Below are 27,858 nucleotides of genomic sequence, written 5' to 3' on the forward strand. Positions count from 1 at the left end.
GTGAGCAATTTTTTTGACCGACAGCGGTTTCCAGCAATCAGAGGTCGAGTTGTGTGCAGTCAGTTTTGCGCAGTCAGAGGAAAACAAACATTTAGAACCCATGTATAGTATTTCATGTTAGTGTTGGTCCGCATACTGGTCCAATGCATTGTCTTGTTGCCTCGTGCCTGGCGGAGTCAAAGGGGATATCTTTACCAAACAACTGTAGTCAGAAGACACGAATGCAAGAATAATCTTTTATTATTCACTTTTGTCCCATGACATTTCCTTTGCCTTGCTTTTAACCGAGTTCATCTAGCGCCTTTACAGAGATGTAGTACTTTGTACTAATATTGAAACCACAATCCCCCTTTGAGTTCCTTTGCTCGAGAATGTCTATAATGCCTTCACATTTCCTACAAGCATTAAGAACCATGAAAAAGCAGTATGGTTTGTCTTTTTAAAAAAAAGCCACAACAACATCAAACTCTCAATATAAAACTTTCCGTTCCTGTTGTTATGTGCCAGGTCTGAGACAACAAACCAAAAACAAAGACTGGGGTAAACCATTTCAGATCATAGACAATAACTTTAAAATTACTTTTACAGTTAAGTTTTGGTGAAATGGAGGAAAAAAAGATCAAGGACAAAAAACAAAGACAAACAAAAGCAGCTTAAGGAATAACCAAATTCAAGTCAGAAAGCAGGACAGAGGACAAGCGGGTGTGTTCATTTTCCTACACCTGAGCGCAACAAACAAGCCAAACTGGCACTGGCCCCTTTGAAACAGGTGCTGGAGGCTGATTTGGGGGGGGGGGGGGGGGGGGTGGGGTGGGGGTTGGAGGCGAGTGCCGTGGGGACGCAGGCCTCTCAGAAGTCTTCCTCTGCGGTGCGTGCGCGAGAGTCCCTTAGCTGCCTCAGTCGCTCGATGCATTCAGTCACGCTGCGTTCTCCGTGGACCTTGTTATCACGTGTGCGCACGTTCACCGTTTCACTGGTTTTTTCCTTCTCTCCCACCACTGCTCATGGAGGAAAAAGAAACAAAAAAGGTCAGGGCAACTCGTTTTCATTGCATTGGAAATATATTTTTTTTTGTAATAAATGGGTTGCTTACTACCCATAGCGCTTCCACACATCGTAATAATTGGAGACCATCAACAAACATGTGTTCCATTACTTTGACCATGGGAGGAGGAATTCTAGTTCCTCAAGTCATAAAAGTGTAATTGCAGTCTGTGAGCAAAACCCCTTCAATTTCAGTAGAGGCAGTCAAACGACACAGCATAGCATGCCAAAGAATTAAGCCTGGCATAGGCTCCACCAAGCCAATACAAAGTTGTCCTGAGCCAACCTCCAAGCCAGGATAAACGTAGTTGTACTGGGCCAGCGGAGTGACTCACTTACCCAGGATGAAGTTGTACTGAGCTAGCTGAGCATTGCGGATCTTCTTGTTGAGAGTGCAGCCAGGGTCCACGTCGACATCCGTCATGAAGCCTGCATGGTGGAAGTCTAGCCGTACCTGAGCGTTGTTAAAATGTACACACACACACACAAACACATACAGTATGTACCAGTGAGCGTGTGGCAAAATTCACTTGCATGTGTACCATTTATAGCCAAATTAATGTAAGCCATGATGATCAATAATTGTACATTTTCTGTTAAAATAGTGCCAGTGGATTAAATTGATTAAATAGTTTTATAATAGTTTATAGTATAATAGTTTTTTCTAAACATTTTTTTTGGGGGAAAAATCCCACAAACAGTAGTGCACAGTGGCTTTCGTTGAAGAGGATACCACTGCACACCAGGGATTCCTCTGAGGTGCTGTTTTTTGGCAGGCTTACTTGTTGAAAAGGTGAGGAAAAACATTCAGTACACTGTGCAGTTTCATCTTTTAAAAAATCCAACGTACCTTCTCAGCATATTCCTCACAGGTGGGTCCTACAGGCACAACCATCACCTGGCGCGGAGAGAGCCACAGAGGCCTGTAGAGGAAATAGGCTGCTTAGAGAACCAGCAGGCTGAGACACACTACTGTGTAAACATGCACTTGCTCTGGACATTTACAGAACAGGCCGCAACAAAGCACTGAAATAGTTTTATAGCCCATACAACGATCATAAATTAGTAAAAAAATATATATATATATTAAAAAAGCATTTCGAAAAGCCATTTTCCAATAGCCAAACCAACAGAACAAATGTATAATGCAGGGATGATAGAGAGAAAAAAAAAATCTTGAGCCTGAACTTTCCCCTGCTCTAACGACGACGACAAGATACTGCATAGTGACGCAACGTAGGCCTATTTTGACACATTATTCAAACATTTAATAGCCTGTGTATGACCATTATTCAAGCCTGATAGTAGAAAACCCCTGAACCTGAAACACTTTCTGAGAAAAGAATAAACTTATGGCTAATTATTATCAATGTTTTTATTTTTGCAAACTCTGTCAAGCCTGAAATACTATCAGCCCTGATAATGTGGGTAATAAATGTGGCAAGTACATATATTTATTAGTAGCCAGTAGCCTGTCTTTGTCTTCCATTTTCTCATGACCAAATACAGAAATGTTACTTTTTGACATCTATTTTTTTTTGGAGGAGAGAAAGGCACACCAGAGCTTTCGAGGTGCAGGTAGCGGGTACTAGTTCACTTTAGAGGGCAAGAGACCGCACACACTCTTGTCCATCATGCTGAATTTTATTTACATAAACAACGTTTTGGCCCGTGTGGCTTACACCTACCATTTTCCTCCGTAGTTTTCTGTGAGGATGGCGATCATTCTCTCAACCGAGCCGAGGATGGCCCTGTGGATGATCACGGGCCTCTTCTTGTCATCGCCATCAGGGCTTCAGGGGGAAAACACACACACAAGTGCACATTAAGTAAATACCTGGACAGTAAATCTTTATTTTAATGGTTCACTATTACAGTGGATCTACCACATTAGTGTAATAACCACAGTAACAATATTTAATACCATATAATACCATGTAATACCAGTTACACACAAATACACGATGTAGTACAAAAAATGAAGTAAAAAATTGGTACATGTGTTACACTGGTATTACATGATGGTATTAAATATTGTTACACTGGTTATTAAACTGTGTACCTAATGTGGTAGATCCACTGTAACAGTGAACCATTAAAATAAAGTCTTACCTACTTGGACAAATACTAATCAAATCATTTGGTTTTATATAGCACCTTTCTTGGAGCCCCAAGTCTGGTTACAAATCATGCATTTCTATTGCTGACCACATGGTGTCACTAAAATGCCACAGACGACACATCTGTTATGACTGTTGACAAAATACTGGGACTAACGCCCTGTGATGATACGGTGCACACTGCACAGTTTTCAGAAAATGTATGTGGCCGTAACCTTGGAATCGGGTTTAAAAGCATATTTGAGGCGCATAGAATATACATAAATAAATAAGAAAAACAAAAGTCATGGAAACACAAATAAACTAGCTGCGGGTTATGAACAGGCTGTGGGCCAAAAAACAACAGCATGTGGGGGGGGGCAAAACATCTCATCCCCAGCGAACGTGACAATTTCAACTTGACTCCAACCCATGCTAATATTTTGAGAAATGACTGTCCATGCAGCATTACGAGGACACAGCTGGGGCCTGTCAGCTTCACTGACAGGCATAATGGCAGCTATCGCAAAGCTCTGGGCAGTGTTGGTCAGACAGAGACAGTACAGTGCAGTGCAGTCGGACGTACCTAACGAAGGTGAGGTTGAAACGGATGGGCAGCTGGAAGTCCAGCTGGATGGTGGCACACTGGTGGTACCTGCCGATGGCATCCTTGATCTGGATGTCAATCTGGGAGGGGACGGAGATGATGGATTGGCGTAAAGGGTTGACGGGAAGGGAGGCAGGGAAGGAGGGAAGGAGGGAGGGAGGGAGAGAAAAGAGATTAATCGTTTCCGCCTGGAAGACGGTTGTTAGCTGGATGGATAGACTCGGCGTGTTCATTAACGAAGAAGACAAATGTGTGTTGCTGCTGTGGCGTCATACCTTTGGCCCGTAGAAAGCGCCGTCTCCTGGGTTGAGCACCCACTTCTCCCCAAACTCGTTCAAACTGTTTTCTAGTTGCTGCAGAGATGTACAGACGAGGATGAGGGGGGAGATAAATAAATAAAAATCAACACACGCTCAAAATCTTGTTTTTTAATCTGCAAATGGTTTTTCCAAATGCCCAGGATTAGCTCAGACCTTTCTTCTGTCAGATTTCCCCCCTGTCTTTTAACATATACCTCAACCGGCTCTGACAGGTCTGCGGGGAAGATCTGTGAGCTGTGGGCATTTCCATCAACCTTTAAGAGGATTTTCTTTTTTAAATGTCACCTGGATGTCCCACGACCCCACCACCCACCCACACCCACGCGCACGCGCACACGCACACGCACACGCACACGCACACGCACACGCACACGCACACACACACACACACACACACACACACACACACACACACACCCCCCCTCCCCCTCAGCATCTGACGCTGGATGGAGGAGGCGTTTGAGAGTGACAGAAGGCTAGGAGAGGCAGATGAGCAACGAGGCAGCCACCGGAGAGGGAAAAGCAGGGGCAGGAAATATGCCCCATCCTCCCTCTCCATGGGTGGGTTTTAATATGCGACCTTGCCTCCTCCACTTGCCTCCTCCACTTGCTTCTCGTCATGATGACATCACTGACAACAGCATTATATTTCAATATCTTGCAAAAGCTCAATTGTAAAGTCTTTTTCTCATTTGCAATTGGGATGGTGAATGAAAAACAGTCCCTCAAAAGTTGTTGTGGCGAGACTGACAGCTGGGAAACTTTATCGTTTTCTCCACAGAGGAGGGGCCAGGAGGCGGGACGAGGAGACAAGCACAAGTGGAGGAGGCAAGGTCACATATTGGGATGCACCCCACGGCCATCATAGCATTCCTCATCTTCCACTCTCAGCCTATCCCTCTGTCTCTCTACCATATGCCCCTTCTCTGAGGGGGTGCTACCTTATTGTACTTTATTGTGCATTCCGGGTCTCTCCCATCACTTTTTAGTTAAGACAGGAAAGGTGGTGGGATTTTTTTTGTCAAGGTGGCTAAGTCCCCAGAACGGGTGAAGATTTCAGGGGATTTCATATGAAACTGTAAAAAACGGCCTTTGCAGTGATGGTAGCCCATCCCTCCTTCCAGTTGCAGAACTGGCTCCTCTACTGTAACCCAACCTACCACGGCCACTAGCCCTGGTACCACTCTTTCATCTGAGGTGCTGCATTCTCTGCTGCGCTCAGCTTCTCCACATGTGTGCACACTATGCACACACGCACACACACGCACGCACGCGCTCACACACACGCACGCGCTCACTCACACGCACGCGCTCACTCACACGCACGCGCTCACACACACGCACGCGCTCACACACACACACACACGCACACACACGCACGCACGCGCTCACACACAGACACACACACACACAGTACCTTTTCAGCCTGGTCCCACACCTCCACCTCCCCCAAGAACTTCTCGGGCCGGGTCGAGAGGTTGAGCTTGAAGGTGAAGCCGAACACGTCGTAGACCGTACGCAGGAAATCCAGGCAGCCCTTGATCTCGGCCTCGATCTGAGGGAGAGGAGCAAATGACACAACGGAAAGGACATAAAAATAAATAATCATAATAATAATAATAATCACCATCATCATCATCTCTTAATGATAATCATACTAGCCATAATCATCATCATCATCATTATAATTGAGATTCAAGAACAAGTAAAAAAGTTTACAGGAAGAATTCTCTAACTTTTTTGGATCGGAAGCTCCTTTTACCTGGGTTACTCTGAGGAGAGATTAAAGATTTAATTCTATTTTGCATATGCTTTAATGCCAAATTCATTCATTCCATCCTTTTTTCAAAAGTGGAAGAATTATTAAAGAGTGCTTATCTCCATAGAGAGGATGGCACTGTGCGGTACTGGGAAGAAGTTTTTCTAACTTTAAAAAGAGAACATCCAGTGCAGCCAAAGCTCTGTCTCTGTGTGAAGTTATTCAAATCACACCAACGTAACACTTTGCCCACACTTGTACACAACGCAGAAACACACAGCGAGGATACTCTGTGGGTGAGTACGAGCACAGCACACACACGCGCGCACACAAACACTACCATTAATTGAAAAAAAAAAAAAACGTTTTCAGTTGCCCTAGAAACGCAAACTAACCTCCAACAAAGGACTTAATAGAAATGAAACGGGCTTAGTTTGCATTGTTGTGACTGGGACTAATAAAGCATCGTAATTAATTAAAACCTGAGTAGCACAGTTTTGCTACTCATACTTGCAACAGCTCATTCTGTTTTTATCTGGCTAACAGCAAACAACAAAACACCCATCAAAACACCCACCAATGTGCCATTAGCCTCACCTATTTTATTCCACACAAACTGTACACCTAATCTCTCTGGCGGGGCCTGAAAACAGATGAGTCATAGGTACCCATACAAACTCTTAGGCTTTGTTCACACAGGACTTTGCGCGTCATTGGAGGAACCAGATCTCTGACATGTTAATTAATGATTAGGGGTGGGACCGTTCACAAAATTCACGGTTAGGTCCATATCAAGGTATCAAGGTCACGTTTTCGGTTCTCTACGGTTCTTTTTTTTGTTCATGATGAATGGTGCACTGGGAATATTAAACAATATTTATATAACTGCAGTTATAAAGGGATGATGCGCAAGTTGAATTTGACCTTTTGCATGTGTCTGAGACTTAAACTGTCGTCAGCTGTCGTCCAAATGCCCTCTTTCTATTGGCTAATAGAATTGGACTTGGACACTAAATATCCTACATATGGTTTGTATAGGCTTATAATGTGAAAATGGTGTGATTTTAATTGTGTCATCCTCTGATTGGTCTCATACGCTAATGTTTAAGATAGTTTAAGATACTCCTCGGATCTCTGTTTTACATATTTTTCTGGGCAGTACATGAATTGCGGTTTGCCACGGATTGCACGGTTCGGTTCGGTATGTGTGTGAATTGTACGGTTTCGGTTTTCGGTGCGGTTTGTACCATCCCTATTAATGATGTGCTAGTTTTAATACCCACAGATTCAATAATAATACAGCTGAAATTGCAGGAGTGATGCATGACTCCTCCATGCTAGCTGCATTGTTGTCTGAAACTAGGGATGTTAACCGGTAGCCGTTTAAACGGTAGTTGACCGGATCAACATTAACCGGTTAATTTTTTTCTCTGCCGGTTAACCGTCCCGCCCCCGGTGCCGCGTTGCATGGAAGGTCGACGTTGTGCATAATGTGTGCCTGTGCGTGGGTGCGCTGGCAAAGCAATTGTTTTTCTCCCCAAAACAAAACCCTTGCACCTCCACAAGTAGGCTAGTGGACAATGATTTTTTTTTTCCTTCACTGAGTTTAACCTCTTTGATGGCATCACATGAAAATCCTGTGAATCCTGATTGGAGCGTCAACCTAAAGCTTGTCAATAGGGAATTCCTCCCAGAGCTGATCGTAATCCAGATCCTAATATTCCCTCTACAGCCTTTCTGAGAAACAACAGATTTCAATGGGTCACATTGACAAGAAAACAACTTTAAATGTTAGCTGTTAGATAAAGATGTTAGATAGTCTACTCTACTCTACTAGATGAATGTCCAATATAAAACTACTGTACCTTTAAAGGGACACTGTGCAGGAAATGGTCAAAAACGGTACTGCAACTATGCTGCTCATTGAAACTGGGCTGCCTATTGCCAAATTTGATCTTTATCTGAAAGTTTACTAATTAATAAACAAATATTTTCTAGTATGGTCCAAGTAGAGTCATTTTTGCGGCTAAAAATGGCTATTTTTAAAAATTCAAAATGGCGGACCATGGAGAAGATCCCCCTTTTCATGTATGAAAAGTGCAAGTTTTCCAGTCATAATGAATTCTTAGAATATGATGGTGGTGGTAAGTATTCATGAAAAAGGTAACATTAGTGAATGGGCAGCATGAATACTGGAAATAATCAACTAAAAATCTCACACAGTGTCCCTTTAAGTCAACAATGAGGACAGAGGACCTAGGAAAGGACTCAAATTTAAAGAGAATGTTTACACCCCCAGAGTGCGGGGTCCCCAGGCGTTGTCAGTTCTATGGTCACGCTCAGGCCCACCAATGGGCTGGGTGGTGCAGGTGGCCCAGAAATGGATCCCCATGACATTGTACTGTACCGGTATGTATTGAGTGAGGAGCCCCTATAGGTTATTTTGTCTCAGGCCCGGTCTAGTCTGTCTGGACACACAGTTCAGGGTGCTGCTCACCTGGTCCATAGTGCAGAAGATGTGGGCGTCGTCCTGCTGGAAGCGACGCACGCGGGTCAGCCCCGTCAGCGCCCCAGACAGCTCGTTACGATGCAGCACGCCAAAGTCCGCCATGCGCAGGGGCAGCTCCCTCCAGGAACGCGGCCGATGGTCAAACATCAGGCTGCAGGGGTGGAGGGAAGACGAGAACATTTCAGCAAAGAGGGATTCAAACCCCACCCACCCAATGCAAAAGAGTGTGCTCAAATTCGGTCTCCTAAAGGGGCGTTGTCCCCTCCTTCTTCTCTTTTCGTGGTGTTTGCACAAGAAGTGCACTACCACCATCTACAGCGCTAAGGGAGCTCCATTTATTCTCAACCTCAAGACTCCAAAGGTCTCCTAACCGAAGGTCTCCTAAAGGGGCGTTCACCCAACATCACATGGATACCGGAAAATAACTAGAATTAAGTATCTCTCTCTATAAGATCTCTGATTTCAGTCACCGCACAGTATGACAGAGGCAATTCTGCATATTAAGTAATCTCAGCCATATGGTGTAACAAGATGGCAATACCATATTGAAAAAAAAGAAAATTATACTGTACTGTATACGGCCCAATAAGTCATGATTATCTGGTATTGTAAACCTCCCAATAAGCAAATGATCAAAAGAAATAAAAGCTCAAAAGTCCAGGAGCCATGATGATGGTATGGCATGTAATTCTAAACCACACCGCAAAGACATACGTAAGCCAGGCTGTTTGGACAAAGGCCTAGGAGCTCCACCCACTCAAGAGTTGCGGGGGCCATATGTTACATAGCAGAAGTTCAACACTGGGCCCAGTCACCTGCAAGGAATATTCCGATTTTAGGGAATGGGGGCAGTATACAGTCTGTGCACGAGTCATGCTAACTCTATATTCGTTACGAATGTGGCCGTCATGCGGGAAAAATCCGCTTACAGAACAATGTATCACACATGTGAAAAGAATATTCTGTAAATTGTTTTAAACGGACTACGGACAATATTGCATGAAAGCGGTATACAGTACTACATACAATGCAACTGCAGTCAGTGATGCTCTGGCTTGCGGCACAAGTGACTGGGGGCTTGTCAGAGGTGATGATCCCTGGCTGGGTGCCAGCGCTGTCAATTTCCAGGAGAAACTTGTCAATTAGCTAATGAGACCCTGCGGCCAGAGCCAAGCAGAGGAGAGCCGCTAACAAACGACTTCATTACCCAATGAACTCAATCAACTTAGTGGTGTTAGTTGAAGGCTGGTTAAGCTGAACTCCATCATCAATCCACTCAGTGGGGACAATACACTGGAAAGGCTGTGCCTTGTGCTTGTGTTTTACTGTGTGTGTGTGTGTGTGTGTGTGTGTGTGTGTGTGTGTGTGTGTGTGTGTGTGTGTGTGTGTGTGTGTGTGTGTGTGTGTGTGTGTGTGTGTGTGTGTGTGTGAAGTCCATTGGTGGGGGCATTTTACCATGTCAAAATCATGTGATGGGCACCACGGATCATTTTTTTATTTAACCTTTATAGATGACAAATCCAGTGAGAAACGAACCTTTCCTCTCCACGGTCACGAAACTATTGGGTCTGGAATTAAGAGTTGAAATTTGCTTCACAGTTGAGCTGTGTCCTGCCCATTTCGGCTATGCATTTCAATACAAAGTGACACGAAAGTGTCTATGTATATGACAAATAAATATCCTTGAATCCTTGAAATGAAATGAATTGAATTGAATTGAATTGAATGTAGTCTTACCAGTGGCCTGGGCAGTTCATGGGCTTGAGGGCGAAGATCTCTTTCTCCACCTCGAAGGAGAACATGTTCTCACTGTAGTGCTGCCAGTGTCCTGAGGTCTGCCACAGCTTGCTGTTGTAGATGTTGGGAGTCACCACTTCTTGGAAGCCTCGCTTTCTGTATTCGCTCTGGGGAAGATCAGCAAGAAGTAAAGAAGTTCAAAATAAGCTCATATTATAATAAGTCTGATCGATCTGTCTGCAACATGACTATAAAAAAAAACATGAACAATGCTTGCCATTGTTTGGAGTGACAAAAACAAAAAACAAATTCCGGCTGCACTTTTGATCTTTTGGTTGCCCCTGTTTATCATGAAGCACGGTCTAACAACAGTATCATCATGAACGATGATTTATACATTTACAGCATACACACGATGCATTGCGGACACACGATAAGAGGGGCGTTGGAACTGCACTGAGTTCATGGCTTGTTACAAGAGGCAGCTGATGTCTAAAATTGTGACATTGAGAGGCCTTGTGTGGCCTGGGGGCAGAGTCCTGCACGGGTCCATTTTTTTATACCCGGACCCACCCATGCCCGTGCAGTGCATTACCCACCCACCCGTAAACCCGTGGTAATTTCAAAGTTAAATCCGTACCCACCCGGACCCGTTAATATTCTACCCGTTACCCACCCGTGCCCGTGAAAAAATACTTCAAATCCAAAGTAGGCATATTTCCGCTGCGTGACTGATGTCATAACGGCTGCGGTGACATCAAAAATAGGTAAAATAGATAGATAAATCTAAATAGATAAAAATCTAAATCTAAATAGATAAAAAAGAAAATAGCCTCCTAGTACTATGACCATTTTGATTGACGTGCTACCCGAGCTACCCACCCGTATTTTAACCTAACCGCCTGCATACCCACCCGTGAAATTTCGGAACGTTAAAACCCCACCCATTTGGGCAACTATTTACCCGGTACCCGACCCGGTGCAGGACTCTGCCTGGGGGAGGTCAGCTACTCACCCTGATGAACTGGATGAGCGTGTTGTAGATGTACGCCCCTTTGGGCAGGAAGAAACAGCTGCCCGGACTCAGGTCATGGAAGAAGAACAGGTCCTGCTCCTGCAGGGGGGGCAACAAACGAGAACTCAGTCAGAAAATGGAGAGAGAGAGAGAGAGAGAGAGAGAGAGAGAGAGAGAGAGAGAGAGAGGGAGTTTGCAGGGGAGAGAGAGAGAGAGAGAGTTTGTAGGGGAGAGAAAGAGAGGGAGGGAGAGACCTGAGAAGAAAAGAGAAAAAGAGAGTACAAGTGAGACAGAGAGTGAAGGAGAGAGTGAGTGAGAAGAAGAGATGTGAGAAAAGAGAGAAAGAGACAGTGAGAGCCAGAAAGAGTGAGAGACAAAGAAAGAGCTAATGAAAGCAAAGGCAGAAGGCAAAACATAGAGCGAGAGAGAGAGAGACAGACAGCCAGAGAAAAAGCAAGAGAGCGAGAGAGGGCTGGAGAGAGTATTAGAGCTATGAAGACAGGCAAGACAGGAATAGAGGGAGAGGGGGAGACGAAGACAGCCAGAAGAGAGTGTAGCAGCATAGCGGTATAACGGGCATGTCAGATTAGTGGTCCCCCTTCCTTGGTAGTGACAAAGTGCTCCCCGGGCGCCAGTCAGTGCCTCCGCCCGGCAGATGGCACATTACGGAGACAGACATCTGCATGCTTTATGGCACGCCTTCGCCTCCGCCCGCGCCAACGCAGCACCCACTGTGCCCGCCACGCACATGCAACGGCTTCACTGACAACTGGACGGGCGGGTGGATACTAGGCAGGCAGGCAGGCACGCAGGCAGGCAGGCAGGCAGGCAGGCAGGCAGGCAGGCAGGCAGGCAGGCAGGCAGGCAGGCAGGCAGGCAGGCAGGCACGCAGGCGGGCAATGAGGATCCGTCAGATCTGCCACTCATCGCACTGTTGCTGACAGCTGGCTCTCACTGCCATTATCACACCTAGGAGTCCCCATGTCCTCTACTGTCCCCTTTCACCACCAGCCGAACACTCAGTAACTTTCACACCGCAGGCTACATCCTCCATTATGAACAACATGCACCATCCATTTACCCCATGTGTGGGCATAAGCACAACTGGACACTCGCACATGTAAACATGTACACTTATTATAGACACACACACACATGTTCAGTCTCTCGCGCACGCGCACACACACACACAGGAATTTACAGAGGGCAATATAAGTGCCCTATCAATCACTTGATAAGTAATGCGGAATGAGCATTCTTTTTCAAAGCCTCCCCTTCATTAGTTAAAGCTTTTAACGAGTGATATTTTTATGGGACTGGCCAGATGTTTGCCTCTAATAAAAAATAAATAAATAAAAGAGGGTAAAAAAACACATTTGCGATGTTTCACGATTACGACAGCACACTAAACTGAGGCGTCAACCCGACATGGTTTATGACTATGACTATATGACCCTAAAAAGGTGGGGGGGGGAGCATTTACGACAATCTTTTGCTCCGATACGTCTGGAGCAGTCATCTGAGAGAGAGCCGACAGAAGGCGTTTGTGCATCGACATTGGCTATGCACTTGGCCCAGTTTTTGTGCGTTTCCCTGGGCAAGGGTTTCCAGCAGAATGTTTGTCAAGGTGGAAGGGGGTATTACCGTCATCATAAGTCACTAGGATGATTGCAAATGCTATGGTATGTAGTTCCAAATCAAATATGATATGGAAATCTCCCTTTTGAACTTTAGAACTCACATTTGCAATAAAATGGAAATGGATGGGGGGCTGGTGGCGCAGTGCACCAAGCCCCCCACACCTGGGCTTGCATGCCAATTGGGGCACAGGTTCATGGCCTGAGTCATATCCCAATCCTAACCCCCTCCCCCCAAAAAAAATAAAAAAATAAAAAAAATATATATATTTAAAAAATGCAAATGGATGGAACTTGATGCTACGGCCAGAGATGGTGGATGAGGTAGAGAGACGAGTCTGAAAATCTGGAAAGGACACAAGTCTTTACATTTTCAGGTGATTCCATCAAGATGCAAGGTGTGTGATGTCAAAGCAGCTGAGGGACACCCCATAGGTCTACTCTCAGTGTTTCCCACTGAATTTTTGTTAGTCAAGGTGGTGTGGGGTGTTAAAAGTATATATCTTTTGGTTAAGCAACCTTAGAAATTACATTCACAACATGAAATCTTTTTCTTTTCAAGGGACCTAGTTAAGGTGGTAGGCGTTTCTTGTCCTGGAAACCCTGGGCCTTATTTATAACGGGTGCGTACGCACAAATATTCATTTTGGGCGTTTCACTGAATATTCATAGGTAATTATGGGTGTGTCCACAGGTGCGCACATTTGCCGCAACTTCAGAGTCAGTTGGGATTTATAAAGGGAAATCGACGTGGAACGTGCGTGCGCCACGCTTTATAAATCTGAATATTTTCTTGCGCACGCACATCCTGAGTTTCGTGCGTGCGCCATCTTTTGGCGCATTTCTTCCGCAAAGTTTTATAAATGAGGCCCCATGACTTTCCATGACTGGAAAAACTTTGATGAAATTCCATGATATTCCAGAAATTCCATGACCCGTGGGAACCCTGATATATCTTTTGGTTAAGCAACCTTAGAAATTACATTCACAACATGAAATCTTTATCTTTTCAAGGGACCTAGTTAAGGTGGTAGGCGTTTCTTGTTCTGGAAACCCTGTCTCTACTGAATGTACAGTACCTACCCGTCCGAGCTTGCGGTGGTCTCTGTTCTTGGCCTCCTCCTGGAACTTCTCCCACTCCTTCAGCATCTTGGCGTCGGGGAAGGAGATGCCGTAGATGCGCTGGAGGCTCTCCATGTCCGCCTTGCCCTCCCAGTAGGTGGAGGAATTCTGGGAAAAAGGAAATCCAAAGACAAGCCTGTTTACAAACAGTGCAAAAACCATACATTTTAGACCGTGTATGAGGCCAGTACAAAAATCGTGAGATAAACTGTTACTACACTTACTTCGGGATAAAATTTGGAGAACTAAATAGCAACTGAATTTTACTGGTGTAGATTTAACATTTTTTGTGTCACAGACAAAACACTTCCGAGCCTGAAAACGGGCATGGTACCTTCAATACTACCCAGACTGCCGTGTCTGCCTGCATTATGTGTGTGAGTGGGCAGAGAGAGACATAGAGATCGAATTTTGTGCATGAGCAAAATGTTCTGGGACTCACACAGGTGATAAACCTGCAACAACCAAACGACCAGTCAACCATCAGCAGTGGCTTCTTATTACATCCAACTGCATTTCAAATTGAATTTCGCTTCTGGTACGTAGAGATAAGTCTGTGTAACGTCTCTGCAGGTGGACGTCACATACTGTACCTTGTGGATCTTCAAGGCCTTGATCTTCCCAGTGTGTCTCACATGGGGACCCCTGCACAGGTCAATCAAAGGGCCGCACCTGCAGAAGACACAAGTCCATTTATTTATTGATAAAGAATATCAAGGCCTGGTTTATTTACACTTATATGGATATTTTTATAAACGCACATGTTTTTATCTGTTTGATCCTTTTGTATACATATTAAGCAGAGTTTTGGCTCCCTACAATGAATATTTTTAAAACTGGAGTTGTAAGTGGATATTTGTAAAAAAAAAGAAAAAAAAAGAAAAGAAAAAAAGTACCTGAAAACAGACATGTGTAAACTAGAAAAACATATACATGTGTGTTCAAAGGTAGAGTGTTTGAATGTATGTAACCTATGTTTTAAAAAAATAATCACAGGTTTGCCTGGGAAACAACACACAAATCACATGGCGACTGACTCCATGCTCCATACCAATTTTCTGATGACATGAGATTTATTTCATCCACATGTTGTACAAAAGGGTGAATAAAATTACAGATAAAAATATGTCCATTAAAAAAAATATATATATCTGCATACGCGCAAACAAGGTCTTTCAAAAAACAAAAAAAAAAACAAATCAATAGAAGTATGGCACCATGGACACCAAAATCAATGATAGCAAACCTTTGCCATGAAATACCAGACTCAGTACTAAGGAACTAACAATCCAAGTTACGGAGAGATGAGAGGATCAATAGATTATGAGAAGTCATCAAGCACAGGCCAGAGCAACAGCAGTCTAGTATAAATCACACACTGATTATTATTATTCTAATAATCTACCATACATACACACACAGTTTTTTTTCAGACAAGATAGGGTAGTGTGTGATGTATTATCAAACCTGTAAACAGTGGTGGTGGGAGTGGTCACTTTCTCATTCAAGATCCTGCACTTGAACTTGTTGTACTGAAGGGACAGGGGAAGAGGGGAGTGGAGGAGAGCGAAAGGGAGAGAAAGAGAGAAAGAGAGAGAGAGAGAGAGAGAGAGAGAGAGAGAGAGAGAGAGAGAGAGAGAGAGAGAGAGAAAGGGAGAGAGAGAGAGAGAGAAAGAGCGCGAGAGAGCCCGCGAGAAAGAGAGAAAGAAAGAAAGAAAGACAAAAAGAAAGAAAGAAAGTAAGTAAGAAAGAAAGTAAGTAAGTAAGTAAGTAAGAAAGAAAGAAAGAAAGAAAGAAAGAAAGAAAGAAAGAAAGAAAAGAGAGACAGAGACAGACAGACACAGAGACAGAGACAGAGACAGAGACAGAGACAGAGAGACAGAGAGAAAGAGACAAATACAGAGAAAGAGAAAGAGACAGAGACAGAGAGAGAGACAGAGACAGAGACAGAGAGAGACAGAGACAGAGACAGATAAAGAGAAAGAGAAAGAGACAGAGACAGAGACAGAGAAAGAGAAAGAGAAAGAGACAGAGACAGAGACAGAGACAGAGACAGAGACATAGACAGAGACAGAGACAGAGACAGAGACAGAGACAGAGACAGAGACAGAGACAGAGACAGAGACAGAGGCAGAGAGAGACAAAGAGACAGAGAGACAGAGACAGAGACAGAGACAGAGGCAGAGACAGAGAGAGAGAGAGAGAGAGAGATAGAGAGAGAGAGAGAGACACACACAGAGACAGAGACAGACAGAGACAGACAGAGACAAAGAAAAGGAAGCAGCAGCATGTAGAAAAGACGGAGAGAAGGCAAAGAAAGAAAAAAAGAATATTTCAATTTATGTGCTTTGAAAAGTCTCCAGAATATGTCATCCTTTCAGATATAGAGATATAGTAGTTGTATTTTTTATTATTTTCTCCCCAGTGGGAGTGACGGCGGAAGAGAGGACTACCTTGAACATTTCCAGGAGGGTCTCCTTCTTTATCTCAAGCCTCTCAAAGGGCTGCTTCTCCTTGATGATTTTCTTGCACAGGTTCTCCAGACAGGGAAAGTCATTACTCGACACCCCTCTGCCAGACAGGGAGAGATGGAGAGGGGGGGTGGGGTGGGTTGAGACAGTGAGACAGAGGGAGAGCAGCAACAGCGATATAAAAAGAGTGGTTGGAGAGGAAGACGGAGAGGGAGATGGGACAAACTTAGCCGACTTTTAACCGAGTTTTGTTTTTTTTAAAAAGGAAAAAAAGTTCATACATAAACATGAACTCCAGACGCCCAAAAGTATAAAGTTGAGAGAGTAAAAGCAAAAAGGGAGAAGTGAGTGACTAATTAAAAAAGTGCTCCAGAAGTGCCTTAACCTTTGTAATGTCATAGCCACCTCGCTAAGCAATAAGCTGGCCCAACCTGTTCAGAGTTCGACAGATGGGAAACCGCAAACAAGGTACAGCCAGACAGGTGGAGGTACGATTACCTTCCGAAATGCGATTACCACAAAAGTGACTATCATTGGGGAGGATCCCGCGCTACACCTAATAGTCATCTACGACTAATTTGCACGAGATTCCCCTTCAAAGGAAAACGCAGCGAGTCATGGAAAAAAGGTCAAGTTGAATTGTTTACCACACCACTCTTTCCCTGTGTTGCTCTCCAGACGGTGTCAACGCTGTAGTGTTTATTATGCTAATTTGCTAGATATTATTTACTTCCTGTCAGCCCTTCAAAATGTGACCTTTTTCCTCGACAGCTTCACAGACGCCGTTTGACACAGACTTGCTTATTACGGCCTCCCAAAAATAAAGTTACAACAATAATGATGCAAGAATATGAAGAAATATCAGCATAACCACCACAAACTGTGCTTCATATCGGGACGGGAGCAACTGAGATCTAACGGTTGGGAGGACGGACTTTGAATCAGTGGGTTCATTAACAGATTTAAATCCCAACCTTGCCTTTAGCAAGAATGTGTTTCTCCACCTTCATCCATAACATGAAGTGTCCTTGAACAAGACACCTTACTCTACATTGCTCCAGGGGCCAGTACACAATAACAGTCTGTAGTAAACGTAGGTGTCTGTCTGCTAACATAAGTGTCAGCCAAGTGTAATGTCATGTAATAAGTCCCCCACTCACTCATTCTCCAGGAACATGTCGTAGTAGAAGCCATTCTCAATGGGGGGTCCGTAGCACAGGCAGCCTCCGTACACCTTCTCCATGGCCTCCCCCATGATGTGGGCACTGGAGTGCCAGTACACCTGTGGGGGTAAAAACACCACCAGAGTTAGAGTGCAGTGCACTCCATGGGAAGCCGAAGCTCACTTTCCCAGTTATTGTAGTCAAAGCTCAAATCCGGAAACACATGGTTTCTTTGAATCTGAAATAATTGTGCCGTTACCGGTACAAGAAATAAAGTGGTCAGCTGTGGAGTTGGGACTGTAGATCAGAGGGTAACAGGTTTGAATGCCGTCATTACCTCTCCATTACCTCCATTCATGGCTGAAGTGCCATTGACCAAGGCTCCTAACCCCACATTGCTCCAGGTACTGTAACCAATACCCTGTAACATCTGTAAGTCCCTTTGGATGGAAAAGCTTCAGCTAAGTGTAATGTAATAATGTAATGTAAATACAGAGTGTTCACAGGTCCATGTGGTGTGATGAGGTCGGCCTTTCTGTACAAGGCAGAAACCCGCAGCCTCTCCAGGTAAGATGTTGGAAATTGCATCTGTGTTACATGCCGTTATATGCTGGAACAGATATGCAGATTTGTGTGAGCTATGTGGATCTCCCTGCATCACTTATTTAGGCGTTTATCCACTGCTGGTAGACACTATCTACAGAGTAAAGTTTGATATAGCATTTAAACAGATTGTCCTAGTCTCCCTTAAACAGATGGATCTATGTGGATCTACCTGCATCACTATTTCAGGCGTTTGTCCACTGCTGGTGGACACTATCTACAGAGTAAAGTTTGATATAGCATTTAAACAGATTGTCCTAGTCTGCCTTAAACAGATTGCTCCCACTCATTGTATGCAGATTACACATTGGTATTCAGAAGAGTAAGCAAAAAAATGTGCTGCTGTGCATTTTTCTGTGTTTTAATTTAAAAAATAAAATCAATGATCTTTTCCCTCTTTTTGCATCACAGTTTTTAGTTCAATGCCGCTTAGACTAACTCAAAACATAGCTTCTATAATATCCGTCAAGTCCAGAAAAGCATTAGCTGTTATTTTGATGTGCTTCAGTTGCTAATGCAAGCAGAACAATAATTAAGTGTTTGAAGATAGTTAATCTAAAAACACAGCTCATATTTGTCTTGTAAATGATCCCTACTCTAAGTAGTAAAACACCAATTTTGAGTGACTTCCAATTAGGCCACTCCTGCATCTGTACTAATAGACCGTGTGTGCAGGAAATACCTGCACATTCACACATGGAAGAGAGCATGCATGGAAGAGAGATGGATTACATTACATTGCATTGCATTGCATTTGGCAGACGCTCTATAACCGAAGCTTTAAAACCTGCAGAGTGATGGTGATAGTTCAACCTTGCTATATGCTGATATTTAATGATAGGCACAAAAGGTCCAACATGCATTACACACAGTTATATCTTTCGGTTGTCTTCACCACTAAGCCCTAGTCACTGTGTGCAACTTGCCATTTAATGTGTCTACGACAATGTTACAGGGCCCTCCATAATTATTGGCACCCCTGGTTGAGATGTGTTTTTTAGCTTCCAATTATTTTATTTTTTTTCTAAATAATATGGGACCTTAATGGAAAAAAAGAGAAAAATCCAACCTTCAATACAAGTGCATTTATTCAGTGGGGAAAAATCCCACATAAAGAAATAATTATTTGACATCAAATAATGTGTGTCACAATTATTAGCACCCCTGGTGTTAATATTTTGTACAACCCCCTTTTGCCAACAAAACAGCACCTAATCTTCTCCTATAATGTTTCACAAGATGGGAAAAGACAGAAAGAGGGATCTTCAGCCATTCCTCTTTGCAGAATCTCTCTAAATCATCCAGAGACCTGGGTCCTCTCCTCTGTACTCTCCTCTTCAGCTCACCCCACAGGTTCTCAATGGGGTTGAGGTCAGGGGACTGAGATGGCCATGGGAGGAGCTTGATTTTGTGTCTGGTGAACCATTTCTGTGTAGATTTGGCCATATGTTTAGGGTCATTGTCTTGCTGAAAGACCCAGTGACGACCCAGCTTCAGCTTTCAGGCAGAGGGCAACAGATTTTGATTTAAAATGTCCTGGTATTTCAAAGCATTCATGATGCCATGCACCCTAACAAGGTTCCCAGGGCCTTTGGAAGCGAAACAGCCCCACAGCATCACTGACCCACCCCCATACTTCACAGTGGGTATGAGGTGCTTTTCAGCATCCGCATCTTTCGTGGTACGCCAGACCCACTTAGAGTGTTTGTTGCCAAAAAGCTCAATCTTGGTCTCATCTGACCAAAGCACACGGTCCCAGTTGAAGCCCCAATACCGCTTGGCAAACTCCAGACGCTTGCGTTTATGATTGTGAGTGAGGAAAGGTTTTCTCCGTGCATGCCTCCCAAACAGCTTGTTGGCGTGTACACAGCGCCTGATGGTTGATTTGGAGACTTTGTGACCCCAGGATGCTACCATTTGTTGTAATTCTGTAACAGTGAGCTTTGGAGATCTTTTGATTTCTCTTACCATCCTCCTCACTGTGCGTGGTGGCAAAATAAACTTGGGTCCTCGTCCAGGCTTGTTTACCACTGTTCCAGTTGTTTTGAACTTCTTAATTATTCCTCTCACAGTGGATATGGGCAGCTGCAGTTGAGTGGCAATCTTCTTGTAGCCTCTGCTTGACCTGTGTAGGTCGGCGCACATCTGCCTCACTTATATGCTGCGTTCCTTTGTCTTTCCCATGTTTAAGAGTGGATAAGAGAAATGGCCTCGGTGTCACGTCATATTTATACCCCAGGGAAACAGGAAGTGATGAATTACTAATTAAATGTTCCTACATACTCTGGTAAACTTTGTAAACTACTGTAGAAATGACAGAAATGCTTCAATTATATTTATTTCCTGGGAATTGTTAAGGGTGCCAATAATTGTGGAACAGGTGATTTAATGAAAAATAATTATTTTTTAGTCAGGGATTTTTTTAATTTTCCTACAATTCATTTGAGTTGAAGGCTACATTTTCCTAACATTTTCAGTGTGACAGTATTCTTCTGCAATAAACACTGAATTTATTTTAAGGCTTTTAACACATCTCAACCAGGGGTGCCAATAATTATGGAGGGCACTGTATATGCTGGACTGTTAGAGTTCTGTTCATTCCATTCCATTCCATTCCGTTTATTTCTTCCCTCTCTCTTGAGGATACAGGGATTAGAGAATAACACATATGACAAAAAATAAAGCCCCAACTCCCATTTGTCATTGTGACCCAGCACTCCACAGCACACAAGTGTTCGCTGCACACAACAAAATTGCATTTATGCCTCACCCGTGCAAAGTGTGCTTGATCACGCAGTGCCAGGCTAAAACTTTTGACATCATGTGTGACTTCTGCTTTGTGTAAGTTTGCTAAAGAATCTGCCGACCTCAAGGACACTTTTGTCTGTCTCGTCTGACGCAATTCTGGCTTTGTTGGTGAAATTACAGCAAAGAGAGGAGACATCCTTGACCATGTGATGCTTTCAAGTGGGTAGGAGTATGAGTGCACAGGAAAGAAGAAGGGGAACAGGTCACAATGATGAGGTTTAAAGGAGAATTTCAACCAATATCAACATGCAGTTGTATTGCTCACACTACCCTTGACTTGTAAGTACCTGACAAAACAGCATTTTTTTAAGTCAAGCCTTTTGGAGATCTTGGCCATTCTAATGGGGACATGGTTTGTTGATGTAAAAAAAACAAAAACATAACAAATAGCATCCCAAAACGTATTGCTATGATGTAAGGAGTTTGCCGACATTGCATTAACTTTGGGATGATATTTGGAGAACGTGAAAATGATTCAGACTGGAATCATATAAAGGCGTATGTATCTCAAAGCTGTCCAGACTACTTTTCATGCGGAACTCTTGGCTTGCTAGGCTAACAATGTGGGTAATTAATTAGGGCAGCGGTTCCCAAACTTTTCCCCCTGCGCACCCCCTTGTACATTTCAATGTGGTCCGCGCACCCCCTAAGCAAATATTTTGGTGTGCTGATGGCCACGCAACTATGATTCACTGCACATTATGTACAGTTGTTTTGGGGGATCCTCTTTTCCAATTGTCTGGGAGTTAAACTACACTTCAGATGGACCCTTCCAGCATACAATTCACCATACAATTAAAAACTTCTTCACGTTCATTAATGCTGGATAAAAACTCACATATCCACCAAGACTCTATTTAGCTCACGCACCCCCTTATGGCAGGCCGCGCACCCCCAGGGGTGCACGCACCCCAGTTTGGGAACCCCTGAATTAGAGCACTCTACACAGGCCTATTAGTAAAATAATGTTGACAAGGCTTACGGAAAAGTACACTTAACAGCTGAGCCATGTTTAAAAATAGAAGAACAGGTATCACAAATCTGTTTGCTTCAATATTTTTTCAACATTGTGCCTTAGTCAGTGCACCTCTTCCTTTAATATTGTATGTCCTTGCACAGATTTTTCCCATGTATGCCTACCCGCTCATCCAGCTTGGTACATATTGTGTATGTGCAAAAGAGAGACAGAAAATAACTTACGGCTTGAGCTTCTTCATCATCAAACTTGAGGAGCTGCAGGCTGCAGTCCTTCTCCAAGGGCCTGTCCAGGTCCCAGACCCCGTTGTCCACTTTGGCGATGACAGTGTTATCAGCAAGCCCCTGGCTATTCAGAAGGAGAAACGCAACTTTGGTCAGACAGGTTTTGCTCCGCAGCCAGCCGAGTAAACAAGAAAGAATCAACAACAAACAAGCTGTGCCAGGGAGCCTGCGCTAGTGGGGGGGGGGATGGTTTAGAGTTAAGACCTCACCTGATGCCACAGGCCACCTGGTAGGGGGTGGTCTTCCAGGACTCTGCGTCCACCACCTTCCCATCAGGGAGGGTGACCTTGATGGGCTTGCTGTCCTTCTCGGCCCGCTCAGCCATCAGGGCGTCATGCTCAGCCTTCAGCTTGTTGTACATGGACAGTCGGTCCTCGATGTACTGGGGAGGTGGGCTGAGCTGTGGAGTGGCATGGACAGTCATGTCGAATGAAATCGACTGCTACAGTTTTCACACAAACACAGCCTAAACTACAGTGCGTGGCATGTGGCATGATAGAATGTTGCAATATACAAAAAAAGTTATTTAGCTATAGATAACATTTCAGATGTACAGTCACATTACATTCCATTCAGCTGGTATTTTTTGATTTCCAAAACTATTGCAGTTCTAGTTCCATGCCTACACTTTCTGTTTTGTAATGTCTGTATGATGTGCATATCTCTAGCTATGTACTGTAAGGAGGGACATATGCATTTATGTCTGTACAGTCAGTGTGCCATATAGTCTGTATTCTGCCATGTGTTATTAACAGTTCACTTTAGGACAGAATCAATTAATCTTGAAATGATGCAATCAGTGGGTGTTGATTTCCTGCTGCATGATTGTGAATCATCATCAGTGTGATTCCCAGTAACATAGTGACCACTTCCTCACCTCTGCTCGGCCGGCAGCATCCCCAGTACCACCCTTGTTCTTCTTCTTCCCCTCTTTGCCTCCTTTCTCCTGTCAAATTAAATTCAGCAGGTTAAGGTCAACCACACCTTTGTTAGATTTGTCCGACGTGTCATGTTGGAAGTAAACTAGAACAACTCCGCCCAACAGTCTACTCAAACAGAGGCAACCCCCATCTGATCTGCCAGTGTATTTTGACAGCTGCAGCTTGAGACTCCGACTGAATAGCGCTAATAGCGCAATACTGAAGCCAGTTGTAAAGATGCGATCTGAAGTGCACACACAGATTCTGCATGGAGGCATAGTAGAGTTGCCTTACAATGAGTGTGATGGTATCAGGTTCATAGTACATGGGATACTTTACTTTTACACACACACACACACACACACACACACACACACACACACACACACACACACACACACACACACACACACACACACACACACACACACACACACACACACACACACACACACACAATTTGTCTATTTCTAGACTCGATAGCCCGTGCCAGTGAATGAGAGAAAGATGACAGCTAGCAAGCTAACCTTGCTGGTTAGCTGCATGTAAAACAAACGAACAAGAAAGTAGGCTACCTTCTTCTCTCCATCAACTTGCAGAGTCTTCATCTGCTGAGTAACTTGCTCTTCTTCCATTCCGAAATCAATTATTCTGGTCAGATATGCAAAAACAACACAAACCTTACAGCACAAAACACAACACTTCTCTCACCGGCATGGACATTTCCCGGATATGATGCCGCTTGCGTATCATCACCAATGCTGATGCAACACTCGAAGAAAGAGGCGGTCTTTTTGTGATTGACAAGCACTCTAACGAATCAGAAGTGAATCCGTAGTCTAATAATCTGTCGCAGCGGAATGATGCAAGGCTTTCTTTTTCTGCCCCTCGTGCGCCAGGTTTTCTTTTTCTGCCCCTCGTGCAAGCTGACTGCGATAACCTACCCGAGTAGCTCTAGGATACGTTAGGATGATGGGTGATGCAGAGTGGTGCTACGGCTGTTGGCATATAGTGACCCCCCCCCTCTCTCTCTCACACACACACACACACACACACACACACACACACACACACACACACACACACACACACACACACACACACACACACACACACACACACACACACACACAGTGAGCATATGATGGGATCAGATGCATTCTTTTTTTTCTCTCAAGGTTTACTTTTTTCAGATAAGTTACCTGCTGCAGGAAGGAAACTGTAGCCTAATAAACTAGCCACACCTGTCTGCGGCCATTTTTTTTTAAAATGTCACATTAATTAGGCTAAGCTTGCCAAGCAAAGGAAACTATTTCTCTTTTTTTTTACTTTTACTTTTTGACACCTCGGCCTATAGTGTGTAAATTGGAATTGGCACAAAACATTAGCCTAGGAATTAAGAACATGAATTGACAGCATTGGCCTGTGGCATAGGCCAGCGGTTCTCAAACTTTTCCCCCTGCGCACCGCCTTGTACATTTCAATGTGGTTCGCGCACCCCCAAGAAAATATTTTGGTGTGCTGATGGCCACGCAAGTATGATTCAATGCACATTATGCACTGTTGTATTGGGGAATCCTCTTTTCCAATTGTCTAGGAGTTAAACTACACTTTAGATGGACCCTTCCAGCATACAATTCACCATACACTTAAAAACTACTGCATGTTCATTAATGCTGGATAAAAATTCACATATCCACCATTGCTCTATTTAGCTCGCGCACCCCCTTATGGCAGGCCGCGTACCCCCAGGGGTGTACGCACCACAGTTTGGGAAACCCTGCCATAGGCTATCCAACCTTGAATCGTGCAGGCAGAGTTGTATAAACAGGGAGTGTAACAGAGAGTGTAACAGAGGCCAAGGGACTAGGCCTACACGTACTTCTTTTTCTGCTCATCACAAGGTGTGTGTGTGTGTGTGTGTGTGTGTGTGTGTGTGTGTGTGTGTGTGTGTGTGTGTGTGTGTGTGTGTGTGTGTGTGTGTGTGTGTGTGTGTGTGTGTGTGTGTGTGTGTGTGATTGTGTTTGTGTGTGTGTGGATTGTCCAATACACTTTGCTTGTAGCCTACTAGACTGTGACATTGTGAGGAATCTTAACCCCTATCATACTCTGTACACTGCCTGCTTTATGATCATTTAGCTTAACCCCATTGTCTTCATGCACCAATATCAGAATCTATGTTCTACCCTGATTACTGTGTAATACATCTTTTTGCTCTTACTTATAGCCTACATCACAATACTAGATCATAAATGTATCTGTCAACACTCAAGTCATTTCTGGTCATGTTAATCTTGTCTACCTCAACTCACAGAGTTTTTTTTTTTTTTGCATATTTGTCTATACCAACTCACATAATATGTTATTGCGCAATTGCCTTTTTATTTTTTCTTTAGTTTTTATTTTTCCCCTCCCTGACTATTACCTGTGTTATGGGCCATGTGTCTTGAAATGTCCACATGGGCATTTTGTGCATTAATGCAGGGTTTCCCAAACTGGGATGCGTGCACCCCTGGGGGTGCGCAGCCTGCCAGAAGGGGGTGCACGAGCTGAATAGAGCAATGGTGGATATGTGAGGTTCTCCAGCATTAATGAACATTAAGTAGTTTTGAATTATATGGTGAATTGTATGCTGAAGGGTCCATGTGAATTGTACAGTAGTTTAACTCCTAGACTATTGTAAAAAGAGGATTCCCAAAAACTATAGTGCAAATTTGCAATGAATCCAAACTTTCATGGACATCGGCACACCAAAATATTGACTTAGGGCAGGGGTGTCAAACTCATTTTGGTCCGGGGGCCGCATACAACCCATGTGGACCTCAAGCGGGCCGCATTAGTAACATCATCGCAAAAAAAAAAAAAACGTAAAGCAGAGGATTAGTGTTCAGTACTATCACGTTGTAAGTGTGTTGAATATGTAGAAAGCAATGCAATACTGATAATCCTATGCAAAATTTCCTTGACTTCATTCATTCATTGCCAACGTCAATTAATTAAATATGGGACAGTTCATTTTGGCAGGGGGTCTGGGGGTTTTCCCCCAGAAAAAATTGTATTTCTTATATGTAATTTCCTGCATTTTCACGCATTCTAACATCCCGTTTCCAGTTTGAGCTTAATAGGAACCAATACAAATCCAATTATATTTATTATTTAATTACAACCAATACCAATACAATACGAATAAGAAGTATTAACATTTTATCTCTATATATGAGGTCTATAATATATGAGCTTTATCAAATGCCTGTTACAGTACAAATTCACTATTTATAATTATAATAGAAGTGTGATGTGCACTTTACTACATATACAGTGTAACAGAGGGACCATTGGGTTAATGTCATGCAGGTCTCGATTTTGCCCCGAGGGCCGTAATTGCGCATTTCGGTTATTTCATTAAAAAAAAAAAAAAAAAAAAAAAAAAAATTTTTTTTTTTTTTTTTACACCCGGGCCGGATGGAACCCTCTGGCGGGCCGGATGTTTGACACCCCTGGCTTAGGGGGTGCGCGAACCACATTGAAATGTACAAGGGGGTGCACAGGGGAAAAAGTTTGGGAGCCACTGCATTAATGTAAGTTACTTGACACCTGAATTTCCCTTCGGTGATCAATAAAGTTACTGTACTCTACTCTACTTAGGGACCCCTGAGGGACCCATTCGCTGCACCGAGGGGGATGAACTGTGCGGAAACACCTACGTCACATTGGCCTATTACATAGTTGCAACTATGTACTACTGGCATTGTAGGCCTTATTACATCTGTAACTGTACTTCTAATTAACTTTATACAACTCTGAATGCAGGCAGCATTGGGACAATGACTCATAAGTTGTGTCTCTGTGAACTTTGTGCACTTCGGGCACTATGTTTCAGGCCATGCACACTGCAACATGAACACTGAAGCGCACTATTGTTGAACATGGATTCATCATCCACGGTGTGAATTATGTAAAATTCACACCAGTGGATGATGAATCCATGTTCAACAATATTCCTGGATCTCAAATGGTGCACTTGTGCACTTAGGCCTATCCATTCTTGTCAAAACCATGGTCATAGTCCTTTTTGTCGACTGCTCTTATGAGTGTGGAGCTCATCTCAATGACACAGCTTCATTACAGTGAAGTCAGAAAGATGAATATTTGTTTATAAAGTAAAGGTGATAGGCTAGGCCCTACTAGGCCTACTGCCCTATGACTTTTCATGCAGTGTAGTGCAGTGACATGTATAGCTTGGAGTTACAATATCCATAATTTACAGCTACGAAATGGCTATGACCATGTCTGGGCTGATTGTTACACACCGGTTACCCTTTTGGAAGTTTATAATAAAGTTTATAATAAATACTGAATTGATAATTAATATTAATAGGCTAGATATCGCTAAAATAATGCTAAGGACCTAGCCTAACCTGACCTAACCTGGATAAATGAATCTTCACAGAATACATAAAATGAAGCATTTTGTTGTCTCCAGCCCATTTATGTAGAGTGTGTGATTCCCAAGATTAGCTTGCAGTCCATTGCATGGCTCAGCATACTTTACTCCAGTGGTTCCAAATTTTTTTGCTGGAAGAGAAAACAAATTTTGAGTTTGTCATTAATATTGTCCTTAAAAAAAGGCAAACTTGGCATTTTTAAAATCTAAAAGTTGAAGGGTAATGGCTTTGAAATGGGCCCAAACCAGGGGTGGGGAACCTTTTTCATTCAAAGGGCCACTTCAAATTCAACCGAGGGCCGTAAAAGTCCTCTGAGGGCTGCATTATGAACCCAAACAA

The 27,858-nt window shown here is 43.6% G+C and overlaps 1 protein-coding gene across 1 annotated transcript; it reads right to left on the minus strand.

Annotated features, from left to right (window-relative positions):
- Positions 1-222: 222 nt before the first annotated feature.
- tars1 (threonyl-tRNA synthetase 1) lies at positions 223-23,820 on the minus strand. The gene is made up of 19 exons (XM_063194970.1): positions 23,650-23,820; positions 23,032-23,100; positions 22,364-22,554; positions 22,095-22,218; positions 17,481-17,602; positions 16,303-16,420; positions 15,317-15,381; positions 14,443-14,521; positions 13,811-13,957; positions 11,091-11,189; positions 10,076-10,242; positions 8,327-8,489; positions 5,488-5,625; positions 4,026-4,103; positions 3,730-3,830; positions 2,733-2,837; positions 1,895-1,967; positions 1,384-1,498; positions 223-998 (listed from the first exon to the last, which is right to left on the minus strand). Exons 1-19 carry the CDS (start codon positions 23,707-23,709, stop codon positions 850-852), a joined length of 2,163 nt encoding a protein of 720 aa, XP_063051040.1. The 5' UTR covers positions 23,710-23,820; the 3' UTR covers positions 223-849.
- Positions 23,821-27,858: the final 4,038 nt, after the last annotated feature.

This window comes from Engraulis encrasicolus, chromosome 3 (assembly GCF_034702125.1).
Source record: "Engraulis encrasicolus isolate BLACKSEA-1 chromosome 3, IST_EnEncr_1.0, whole genome shotgun sequence".
Lineage (NCBI taxonomy): Eukaryota > Metazoa > Chordata > Actinopteri > Clupeiformes > Engraulidae > Engraulis > Engraulis encrasicolus.